The sequence below is a fragment of the Erigeron canadensis genome, chromosome 8 (assembly GCF_010389155.1).
Source record: "Erigeron canadensis isolate Cc75 chromosome 8, C_canadensis_v1, whole genome shotgun sequence".
In the NCBI taxonomy this organism is placed as follows: Eukaryota; Viridiplantae; Streptophyta; class Magnoliopsida; order Asterales; family Asteraceae; genus Erigeron; species Erigeron canadensis.
The window spans coordinates 42149038-42162078 of record NC_057768.1 but is presented as its reverse complement, the minus strand read 5'-3'; the positions used below and the strand labels follow the sequence as shown (position 1 = coordinate 42162078).

Here is a 13041-nt window from a genome sequence, read left to right as displayed (position 1 = left end):
AAATTATTTGAAAGTATATCGGAGTGACATCTTTAATGAAAGAGCATGAAATTTTAAGAACACCCATATAATTTTTATAATTGATCGATGTACAGTTTTTGAGATAAAAGATTTTAAAAGAATTAGAGGAATAGAATGATTTATGGATGAGATAGAAAGTTGTAGGCATGGATGTATGGTACATCATGCATTATCATATGTACATTGTTGAAATTGAATGTTGAAACCCTATTTGCTTTATAATATAATATAGATAGTCAATAACTTTCTAACTTTACCCTTCAAGTTATTTCTAAATTGAGAGAACTTCCAACCTAAAAATAAAATGTATCATATTTTTGGATAAGGGATGTCTCACATAAGTACTTTTTAAACAATTTAAGTTTAATAAGAAGATAGAAATATGGTAACAGCTTGACAAAATATAAAAGAGAATATAGTGTTGTTTTTGATATAAATGAATTTAAGAATTGATGGATTACAATTATAAAGTTTCTTGAAGTAAAAGTTGAATCCAATTACTTTAGAAGAGATGAAAATGAAAAGTAATAAGCAAATTAAGCAAGGCCGGATTCAAATTTGGAACTTCTTTAATAATTAATCCAAAGGTAACATTTTGGGCAACAAAAGAAATAGGATCAACAGAATAATTGCAACAAAAACAATGATGGTGATGGCGATGCAAGTACATTTTCTCGAGCTCTTTTGCAATTCTTTGGCTTCTACAATTTGCTCGGTCCCAAGTCGAACAAAAGAACTCGCATGTGCTACGTGGCTTTCAATATCATTCAGTTGTTGTCCTTGAGCATGTACAAGCGCGGCCATGTCCAAGAAGATTTCGTGTAATTCAATTAGACTCTTCTCAATTTCGATAATAGCATCATGCCTTTCTTGAATTTCAGATATCGTGTCCATGATTTGTCCTCGACCTTGATCTTGGATTGCTTTTTGAAGAATTTCTTCTCCTTTTCCACTAGATATTAAGTTATCTATCAGCTCATCGTTGGCTTGCTCACCTGTTATGGTAAAGTATCTTCTCCCTATAGTCTCCTTATATTCATCATTGATCTTGGCTCGCAAGTCTTGAAAGTCGTCCATCATGATCTTGAGCCTCTTACCCAAGCCACTAACAACTGACGTGCGGGTCCTATCAGCCGATGAGCCAGGCCCACAACCGGGGATCTTCCTATGCTCAATATTAGACTTGTCAAGGGTCTCTAGCTTTCCCTTGATCACCTTCACGATCTTTAACAATTGTGTAAAATCCGAATCCATCTTAGATCTAAGCAACTTCATCTTGTTGGCATTTTGGACCATCTTTCCTTCCTCATTCGACTTTTGTAGCTTCTTGTAGATCTTCTCAACGACCATCATGTCATCCTTGACATTCTCGACATCTTGAAAGAACTTGTCGAGATTGATTGTTTCTTTTCCGACACTACCACCACCACCCTCAATGTCATCAATGTATGCTTGTTTCTTTAGGTCTAGATATTGTTTGAAGGAATTGGAAAATAAATCATTCATGTTTTTCTCCAAAAGAAATTTTTTAAAGAGATATGATATTTCAGTTTTAGCTTTGTTATCTTTACAGAGATTTGAACTTTTAAGCTTCAACTAAAGAATAACAATTGTTGGCGTGTATTGGTGATCCATTAACTTTGACTAAATTATTTTTAAAAAGTCAACGGATATAGTTCGCATGTACTTTCCACTGAACATATAATTTTTGTATAATCTAGTACTAATTAGCTGATGATTTCCCTTTTATATTCTATCAACTGAAGCATGTCTTTAAAGCAAGCATGCATGTTCTTGATTTTTTGCCTTATGGTTGTTGATCAGTAAACAAACATGGGCAGCACAACTAATGCCTACAAATTGTTTATTTTCTTATGAAAATATACAGGATCAAATTGAATTAATGTAACACTTTTATTTGAGAATACATTCAGGATAATTTATTTTTATACAAAACCATGATACTCAAACTCTAAAAATTGAATCTAATTAAGTTATCATGTACATAAACCAACGGCTAATTAGTTTTCCAATTGTTAAATCACTTAGCTAGCTAGGCCTGCGAGTTTAGTTGTTGCTGCTGATCATAAAACGAATCCATCGTGATAATGCTACACCTTAAAGTTCTCTCTTGTATCTGTTTAATCACATTATAGACAATAATAAAAATTAAGTATAATCAACAGATAATTAAGATATAATGATCAAGTTATAGGCAGCATAATTAAAGTGACCAAGAAATTGATTCATCATACACAATATGTTACCTCTAACATTGAAATGACTCTTAGATGCTCAAGACATTCTTCTAGCAACAATTTCTCTTGAGTTGCAACATCTGCTAGCTCTGAGAGCATGTCATGAGCCTATTTCAAATATTTTACACAAGTAATGAATAATTAACAGTCCGACGTACAATATTGGCACAAAGCGCATACAACACCACTAAATTAACATATGGGATATAACGTGGATCCTGGAATTAAATAGATCACCATGGGAGAAAAGGTGGATAACATGGACTTGGTTGTGGCAACCAAATGTGATGTGTGTTGAAAAGCAACTGTAGCTGATTCAAGATCCACCTACAAGGAAATTTTACACACAATATTAACACATTCAGCATGTTATTTTCGTCAAGATATATGCAATTAATTAACTTACCGGTTAATTTGATCAGTTCACTTTACAAAAACATGTATGTATGCAGTATAGGCTTGAGTTCAAGTCAGAATGATGTATTACCTTGGCTCCTTCAATAAGCGGTACCATACAAACAACTGCGTTTAAATAGTCTTTCAATACGGATATATCCACCATGTGTCTCCTTTCGATGTCCCCCCAAGACTCCAACGGGTTGATCTAATCAAAAAGCCGATCACATCAAAATCTAGTTAAATAACAAAAACATATACCTTACACTATTAAACCATAATGTATCGATGGTAGAAAACAACTCACTTGAGAATCTATGATGACATTGAGCTTCATTTCTAGTTTCTCTTTTTGAAGCTGCAACCTTTTTTGTACCACAGATTGCTGCAGTTTTGCCACACTTTCCCTTGCAAATAACAAGTCAAGCTGCAATCAAACATATATTCTTATAAAGGTTTGTTAAGCATACTAAGTTAATTACTTCACAAAAACTAATGGTGCCAATCATAAATATGAGACTCCTAGTAAACATTATAAAGTGCAATTCTTTTTCATTTTAACTCACTCACTTAGCTAGGGATCTTGCTATACAACTTCTGCAACACCTTGAGATCTATGGTCAAATATACTAAAGATTTACTCAAATATATATATATATATATATATATATATGATTTGAAACTTTGGATGTAACCATATCCGATCACATACCTCACATTGAGCAGTTAAGTGTTCATTAACATCTTGTGCTCTAGCATTTGCATACCTCCATTGCATCCAACTATTCTGCAGCAATCTCAGCCGATGAACATTCTCTATCGTATCTATACCCATATCCGATCCAGTAGAAGAACGAAGTTTAGACCCTCCTTTCTTACCCTTAATCAAATCCAAACCCATATGCAAAAGACTCTTTTTACCCCTACTTGAAGCAGAGCTAGGGGGCTTTGATCCTGAATACAACGGTGATCCGAATCCAAATCTCGCAGGAGAAGACACCCATTCTGATAATGGTGAGCTTGCCCTTTTCATTGAAGCGGATTTTTTAAAAGAACTATGCACGGGCATTGATGAATTCATGTACTTTGATTGAACATCAATACCAGAGTTTACAGAACTCAATGTAGGTGCCATATATGAATAAGCCGGTGAGTTTCTCCCTGTCGTAAAAGGAGAACCAAGATGATCATGACTACCTTCCAAATTATTCTCATAATCTGATCTCATTTGATAATAAGACGATCTCCTTCGAAGAGCATTCTCATCTACTGATAATCTTCCAGGAAGTATACCTTGGTTTGAGTCAAGTATATCTAATGATTTTACTGATGATGATGATGTTGAAACCGAAGAAATGGATGATCTTAATTCAGAGTATCTCATTGATGGAGAGTGATATTGTTCTTTCAAGTTACTACTACTACTTTTGTTATTCATATTGTTTTCTGACCGCCTAAACTCAGAGAAACTATTTTGTTTACTAGGAAATGATACTTTTTCGGATCTTTTGGGACTATCTTTTTGTTTCTCGTTACCAAGGTGATCAGCAAGAGTTGTTTTGTTAGTAGTTGGTTGGTTTTCATTATGTGATCTTGTTGAGTGAGAGGCCGAGGAAGACCAAAGACCCCGAATAAATCCAGTATGTTTGTGTTTTTGTTTAGTGGACAATGTTGAGAGTTTCGGGTTGTTATTATGGTTTGGTACTACTGGTGGTGATGATACGGTGGATGAGAGGTAACGAGAGCTTACTTCTCGTGACTTTAACCGTCGAGCTTGATCGGAGATCATGGTGGTGAAAATGTGTGTGAAAGAAAGTGTGAAAGATTTTTGAATTTGTATAGATATGACGTTGGTTTTTAGGAGAAAGTTGATGAGAAAAACAAACTTTCCGGTTAATTAGTATTGGCTAAACGGATTATGCGCCGGCGAGGTAGTGAAGTTACTAAATTATCCTTGTTGGTTATGGATGTTTTCTACAAAGAGTGAGGGTATTAACGGAGTTTTAGGTTGATTTGAAAGTGAGTATAAGGATAAGATGATTTTGAAGTTTTGCATTGCCGGCTATCTTAGTACTAAAAATCATACAATCAGGATATGCCATGTGTACTTTTAATTAATGTGATATAAATCTTTAAATTTGTGAATTTTTAACTTTATTAAACATACTAGATTTTGTCCATAAGATTAACATGAGTTTATATGTCCTCTGAACCGGCTAACATGTTAATTTTCGGTGTCAAATATTTGTAAAGTAAAATAGGATGTTTTCAAAAGTTAAGCTAGTGGTTTATATTCTAAAGTACAAACCTTACCGATATTAAATTAGAGGATATATAATACTTTTTTCATTTCATTAAAAGTGGCACGTTTTAAATTTTCAAAGTATACTTTTTTAATTTTGACTTTAAATAGTTTTGTTTGTGTTAAAAGTGATACTTATGAAAGTTATATGAATTGATTGTGTTTTAGAAATGTTTTATTGTTATGACTTTTACCAAATTTTATATAACACTAAAAATATATATTTAAAGTCAAAATAAATATATAAGGTGTGTACTAAAAAAAACTGAAAATTAAAAAGAAAATAACCTTCCATCTTTTTTTTTTAACAATTGTAGGTTTATTTTTTGAGCAATCATTATATATCCCCGATGGCCAAAAAGAAGATTCAAACTTTGGTCATAAATGAAAATGAAAAAAAATGAACCAGCGATTTTGGGGAAATAGTTTGCGTAGGTTTGTTTTTGTAACTTCTATTTTTAAATCTTTTAATATGTAAAAAAAGTATATGCTAGAGACTTGTATGTAAATTAGGGGAATAATATGTAAAATAAGTATAAGCTGAGGATTACTATATATATTAGTGGAAATTAAAAAGTTGGATATGGGCTAATAATTTGCCACGTAAGGTGATTGAAAAATAGGCTATGTTTCTTTAATAGATAGGTAGAGGTAGATAAGAAAAATTATATATCAATCAAATTTATGGTATGAAACAAGTAGAGATCTTGCTTTCTTGAAATCAATGCTAGATTAACGATTCAAGTTTATGTGTGTGTAAGAAAGAGAAAATGGGAAGTTATATTATGAAAGGCTAACCATACAAAGGTTGTGGTGGAGGGGTATTTATACACAAATATAATTATACAAAGGTCCTTCCTTAATTACACTAAAACCCCTCCACACTTAATAATTAGGACTTAACTATTACAAGGGTACAAAACACGCACTAACTTGATAATAAAGCTAACATTTCTCAAGTTAAATAAACCGAAGTAAAGCTTAGACGTTCATGTTTGAGCTCGGGCTTAATGAAGCCCGACTTGTTAACGGCCTTGGATAATTACGTATAAGGTTTGTAAAATTGTAATAAAAGTTTGAATTCGGTTGTTTAAACTGTAATTTAATCAATGAACGTATTGATTGTCATATTTGTATTCCCTTCAAGGAAAATAAATGCATATACACAAGCAAGCAAGTAAGAAAGAAAGATTAACCATACTCCATGGTATGTTATTAGCATTTTCATCTTAATTAACCATTATTAGGATCATATATCGTAATCAGATGTCCAAATGTTTGATTACAACCTTAGTCTAAGTTCTTTGTTTCTTTGCATGTTGTATTAACGACCACCTAAAAATTGTTGACATATCCGCTATCATATCTCAAGCATCCAATTATGTATAAAGACACTCCATCATATTTTGTTTCTTATAACATTCTTGTACATAAATGCATTGCTTTTGAGCGACTCAAAATGGTGAAAAGCAAAAATCAATGAGTATTGAGCTGGATGTTTAATGCTTTGATGCTAAATTTGAGCTAAACACTTTATTGTCATAACTGAAAAGGTATCGATTGGGATGAAGGCTTAAAAATGACTAAGAAACAAACACAATGTGGAACTTTCAATTAACATGGGATCTCATCAATTGAGCATAACTTCTCAAGTGGTACCCACCCCGCATATTACATGGGCCCACTTGAGGGACTTTTATGAGATAAGAACGTCTTGAGGTCAAATCCTGTCTCCAATGTATCTTACTATGCTAGGGGTTATCTGGAGCTATTGTGGGAGGTCAGTGACTAGTTCCAAAGACACCTCAGGTAAAAAAATATTCCATTAATCTACACCTTTTTGATACAAGTAAAATGGGATCTAAAGTGAAAAAACCTACCAACATCACATAACTAGCTACTCAACCACATAATACTCAAGATGCACCATTCTACATGGACTGGGATTGGATTCCCTCACTTGGTCAAAGCCCATGGGCTTTCATAAGGACCTAACTCTACACTTATAAGTTGTAAGTTATAACTAAAGGTCACCCTCTTAGCCTCTTATCAAAACAAAAAATTGGAGCAACAGGTGGTATCACCGTTGGATTGGATTTTGACTTATGATTACCAATTAAAATTCTAGAGCTTGCAGTGAAGCGGTTAAGAGCACACATGAGGATTGGACATCCTTAAGTCTTGGGTAACTCAAGACTGACCAGATGCTTTGCTCAATTAGCATATCCAAGATTGGTTCATAGAGCCCTCTCCCTTGAAGAGATGTTAGTCATGGGACCAACTTGTTACTCAAGAACAGATTAACAATATACAAGGAATTAAGGGTTGAGCTATGATCTCAAAAATTCACTAACATATATATTATCAAAATCACCCATACAGTATACACCGTAGTTATTACACTAAACCCAATAACTAGATACCATAACCTTTAATTAAATAAGAGACCTTGATATGAACCAAAAGACCGCATGTGCACAGCCAATCCGGCATGTATCTATAAGAATAACTTAATCTTCACTTTTCACATCAAAAAGAAGAGAAGAACTAAATTTACCAGTACAAATCAGTGGAAATTGCATCGTTCCAACATGGGATGGCTGTAATCGACATACTTCTCCCATAAAGCCTTGTACTTTTCCATTGCAATTTTCAACCAAGGCTTTGAGTTACCATTAAAGTGTAGCACAGCTCCATTTTCAATAACCTGAGGATCCACATTCGTATATCCCAAACCTAGTACATGCCAGTTAGGATCCAAAGGCTCTGTCAATCCATAAAACGTAAGTAGTCCAGGTGGCAGCGTCCCAAGCTTCCATAACGTCCGATCCACATTCTTTTCTTGCCAATAATGATAAATCCCGGTAACATTCCTTTTTCTCCACTCCACCAAATCAAAGACATTCATTCCAAAAGCCCACCCACAAGCATCAGGATCAAAATGTGATCTTATAAGCGGGTGAGAGTAGTTTAAGTACTTGTGGTACCTATGAAACGTTTCCATACATGTTTCTACAGCACCATTCACATTACCCTTCAGATCTACAGTGAAGAGACCCGATAGATCCTTTTGAACTACAACATCATCATCAAGAAACACCAGTTTCTTCAAAGAAGGAAAAACTTCTGGAATATAAAACCGCAAATGGTTCAACATTGATAGATACTTAGGGTTTCTAAACTTGATTGGAGTTTTCCCACCATCGTTACTTCCAGAAAAGTAATAGTTTTGGGTGTCAGAGTCCTGTAGCTGCTTAAGAACAGGGACATAAGAGGCATTCAACCAGCTGAAATCTTCAAACTTCTGAACATCAACAGTCACCCCACGAAAACTATTCATGGTAAACCACGCCTTCATGGCAGCATAATTCACCTCATCAGTTACAAGATGGAACACTAACCGATCGGGGTTTAATGAATTTGTTGCTGATGAATTTATCACGACGGACGTAGCAAGTATGTTGTCTGAGAAAATACAGAAATGGTACAGATTGTTGTCTTTCAATTTCATGCTGAATTGCCCGTTTCTGGAGAACTTTTTCTGTAAATCTGGCTTTTTGAACCATTCGGTGGTCAAACGGACACCAAGACAGTATAGGCTCTTTGGGACTTCTTCAGCAGCTATTTGGCCATACTTATTACTTTTGTCGGTTACAGAACTCATCTGTTCTTCAAGATCCTGTATTCTGGCTTTAAGTCTCATGATCATGGTCGAACTGTCATAGTGGAGTTGTTGGGCTTGGTAAAGCAAAAGGGCCATGTCCCTAACAGCAGTTTCTGATTCTTGAAGTGTTAATGGAGATCTCCTTAAGGCTGCATTTGAGAGAAGGATCTGGGAGTTACGAATCTGGGCACTCAGCTCCCATGCAAATTGGAGGTTGTTGCTTTCCTTTGCAATCACAACAAATGCTTTTGCTAGTGATATCTGATCATTGAGTTGTCGTGTGATTGAGTCTGGGTTCAACATTTCGGCTGTCACGTTAAGGCCCTCCATGACTTTATCGCGCCCATAAGGACCCTGCATAAGAAATTCAAAGTCCTAATGTTATATCACCTTCATTACTCAATGGTATTTGTGTTGATGTGTAACATAGAGTTAACAACTTCTAAATGTTTCCCTGCAACTTAGAAGATACTTCTGAATATTGTGCTAGAAAATCAGAAGTAATAAACATTTTTGATTTTTCATTGGGCAACCAACGGGGTACTGCTGATTTCTGTACATTTTAGGTGCAAGAATCTTTGATCTGTCCATTCTTGCACCTGAAAACAGCAAATAATAACTCAATCTTTGACCTTTCAGATTTCATTTGTATCAATGATCATTTGTTTGTTACTTTTCTAAAGTGAAAATCCGCACATCAAACTGTGCACTTTATGATAATAACTCAATCGGGTGGTCCACAGAAAATTCTCTTTATAGACTCCATACTAATTTTTTACATGTTCACTGAAGCAAATGAAACTACTTGCCCTCTACTTTTCAGTTAATTGGGCTTCGAATGTTGATCATATTTATTAAACCACCTACTACAACCAGAAACCACCATAGCTTTGAATAATTTAAACCTCAAAAGATGTTTCATAAAGTTCTAACTCTTGCTAGTATTTCAGTTCGTAAATGTTCGTTGATCTGAATTTTCATCTGAATCATGTTTTACTTCACTGTCATAAAACTCAATATCCGTAAGTTCACGAGGTCCAATCTCCATCTATCCATTACTTCCTTTAATTACATTGCTCAAACCATTTTCAGTTATATTAAATCCAAGGACTTTATTTTGTGATTATGGTGGTGTTTATAGTGTATACGTGTCATGAAACTCCACAAAATACAAGAAGGTCATGATAGAAGTTATGTATATTACAAGTATCATGAAAGCTTTGAAGGAAACATTGAGCTATAAATATAGAGAACATGCAAAAGATGAAGTCATGTTTCATATTTCTTTCAGTACATGTTTTTATTATTTTCACCTAATACAATATGAGGATCCCCTCCCCTTCTCTCTTCCAATAAAGCAGTGGAAGATACAGAGAAAACGTTTAAAAGGAACACCACATACTAGAGGTCGTATATCTGGCAGGGATTGCCGGATTGGTAACGGGTCAATAGAAGTATAAAATAGAACACGAAGGCGTTATCATACAAGAATCATTTATATTTTAAAAAGTATACAATTCTCATCACCAACTTATACTTACCCAACAAACTAACCTTCTATTTTCTTATACATGAATCGATAGTAAGATGCATAATATAATACTATTTTTTAGTAAGGAACCAACTTGAGTGACCGTTTCCAATGTACAATAATATATTAGCTCATCATTATAACTTCAATACAGTTTTTCACATAACAAATTCCCAAGAGTTTGTGCCAAAAAAACAAAGATAATATTGTCATAATGCTACTACACAATGCAATGATTAAACATCTACTTTGTATTATTTACTGTATTTTGAGAGGGAAGGAGTAAGTCGAATGCATTACACTAAGTGGGTAAAGCTTCTAGACTGTAGCACATAGTCCCCTAAGACTAGAGAAGAATCAATCCTACAAAGTGACTACTAGATTAACGTTAGCTTATTCGACAACTTATCTTGTATCTGCTGCATACATATATATGAATTGAAAAGACAAAACTTGTAAAATAATAAATTGGAAAAAGAAAAGATGGATACCTTGGATAAAACGGATCTGGGTCTGGATCCAGGTTGAGTGGTGGTGTCACGACTTAAGAAAACAATAAACAACAAAACAGCGAACGCAAATCCACAGATTACTGTTAACAACCAAAACCCATTCGAAAACCGCCGCCTCACTGGCCCACGCCTAAACTCCCCCCTTTGTCTTCTCATCTTTATTTTTTTATTATTATTATTGTTTTTTATTTACAAACCCCTCCCTTAATTCATATCAAATCAAAGCAATTCAATGTTTTTGACTACGCAACAATCGGGGATTTTGATATATGGGGCAAGGCTATTATAAAGGTTGAGTTGTGGGGGATTTTATTTAAATTTCTTATATTGAGTTGCTGCTAATTTGTTTGGCAAAATCAGACACACACACGCAATTTATAATAAATTGTGTGTTAGTAAGCAACCAAGCAACAGTAGTGGTCGAGGGGACGGGGAGAGATCTATTTTGTACTCGTATGTTTTTTTTACTGTCGTATAAGATGGGCGAATGTACTTACCAGAGCACTTGCCTCACCTGTGGAGGTTTTGAGTTAAGACTTAAGGAATTACAATAGAAAGGTCTTTTTATGAATGTTGTGTTTAGATATACTCAGGTTTAAGTCTGAGAGGGTAAAGTTTATCCCTATTGATTGTCGTGCCTTCGGGCGGATTAGTAGGGAATTTTCTTCTATCGGATATTTGAAATAGGCAATTTTACTTTGAGGGAGCTCTCTAACGCGGACCCGGTTAAAACAACGTATGTTAGACCTCCTGCTGTCGAATCGCGACACAAAGTTTTTAAGCGAAAATGCACCTAGAGAAGGCTTTACTTTCTTACTCACTGGGTTCGACTCTTTCTATTGATAAAAAATTTTGAGGTAATCTTCCTTGGTTGGGTCAGACTCAAAAATTGAACATTCAGGAAAAATACTTCTCAATAAGAATATGTTAGCAATAATTTAGGCTCTTTCTTTATACACTATTTTCGTATTTATAAGAAACTCGAATATTTTAAGGAAAATTATTCTTTATATCGGGATTTGCACCTAAAACTTTAAGTGGTCAAATTTCTTAAATACCGGTTCATATATTAATGGTTGATAAAAAGAAACGTTGGTTGCAACAATAGTCGCTCGTGTGATATGTATTTATTCTTTTTTAACTATGTCTTTTTATCCATCATCTTTATAAACGCTTAAGTGCTTTCAAATGTAGCTAACAAAGGCTGGAACCAACTGTCAGATTGAATATTGTGTGTTAACAAGTTTAGATGTAACGGACCAATCAAAAACTTGCACGTGACAACTTATATGAGTTTTCACGTATGCTAAGTTACATGATTTTGATTATCAAGTTGTCAACACATAATGTCCAAACCCTTAATTTGTTGCTACTATAGACATTTGGTCATAGTTATTTAATTTTTCGTGTACTTATCCCCTTTGTAAATGACTAAACACATAAAAGTTTTTTTTAGTTATACAAACATTATAATAAACAATGTAATATTTTCTAATATTCCCCATATGTTTACATAAGAATGTTTTGAAACTAAAACGTTAAGTACGAGGACCGGTTTGTATATGATATCGCTACCTAGCCACCCAACGGATAAAACTCCCCCACCTTGCCATGTTCGGCGTATGCCTGACTTTGACATTTAATGATTGTTCCGTCGAGCTAAACGTCTACACACACACCAATATATATACACACGTTAAGGGTGTCAAACATTGTCAGGCAAGGTAAACCTGACGGAGTGGAAATGTGGCGCGCGTTCAACGTCATCTAGCATCCGTGAACCTACATGGTGCTCTATATCTACTTTTCAAAAAAAAAAAAAAAAAACTTATTTGTTTTGTTAGACACTATCATATACGAATCGACCTGTACATGTGTATACTAAGTATTCTTTTCTTTTGTATAATCTTAAATCTTTCCATTTCGAAAGTTATTTTAAACATGAATGATCTATTTATCAATAAAAATCAAAACCAGTGGTCACATTATTATCATTAATTTGAAAGCCAAACACAAGTAATAGTCATAACGACATAACTACATAATAAATTATGATTAGCAAATGGTCAAGTTATTCGAAAGCAACCACACACTAAACATGACTCAAAAGTCAAAATGTGTGCATTTCTTTTTTGAAAGGTGAATTTCGCTGGAAACTTTGTGTCGCGATTCGACATCGGAAGTCTAGCATACGTTGTTTTAACCTGGTTCGCGTTAGAGAGCTCACTCGAAGTAGAAATGCCTATTCCAAATACCCGACGAGGGAAACCCCCTACTAATCCGCCCGAAGACACGACGATTAATAGGGGTAAACCATGTCCCCTCAGACTTGAACATGTGTATACCCAAGCCAAGCC

The 13041-nt window shown here is 34.6% G+C and overlaps 3 protein-coding genes across 3 annotated transcripts; all 3 read right to left on the bottom strand.

Moving 5' to 3' along the window:
* Window positions 1-597: 597 nt before the first annotated feature.
* On the bottom strand, window positions 598-1527 carry LOC122609767 (syntaxin-124-like). The gene has a single exon (XM_043782709.1). It carries the CDS (start codon window positions 1525-1527, stop codon window positions 598-600), a length of 930 nt encoding a protein of 309 aa, XP_043638644.1.
* Window positions 1528-2074: 547 nt separating this feature from the next.
* On the bottom strand, window positions 2075-4464 carry LOC122610892 (QWRF motif-containing protein 3). The gene is made up of 6 exons (XM_043783848.1): window positions 3388-4464; window positions 2983-3102; window positions 2767-2883; window positions 2517-2606; window positions 2289-2387; window positions 2075-2158 (listed from the first exon to the last, which is right to left on the bottom strand). The coding sequence occupies exons 1-6, from the start codon at window positions 4462-4464 to the stop codon at window positions 2075-2077; spliced, it is 1587 nt and encodes a 528-aa protein (XP_043639783.1).
* Window positions 4465-7310: 2846 nt separating this feature from the next.
* On the bottom strand, window positions 7311-11162 carry LOC122611200 (probable galacturonosyltransferase 10). Its single transcript, XM_043784185.1, has 2 exons — window positions 10664-11162; window positions 7311-8995 (listed from the first exon to the last, which is right to left on the bottom strand). The coding sequence occupies exons 1-2, from the start codon at window positions 10838-10840 to the stop codon at window positions 7544-7546; spliced, it is 1629 nt and encodes a 542-aa protein (XP_043640120.1). The 5' UTR covers window positions 10841-11162; the 3' UTR covers window positions 7311-7543.
* Between the last annotated feature and the right edge of the window lie 1879 nt (window positions 11163-13041).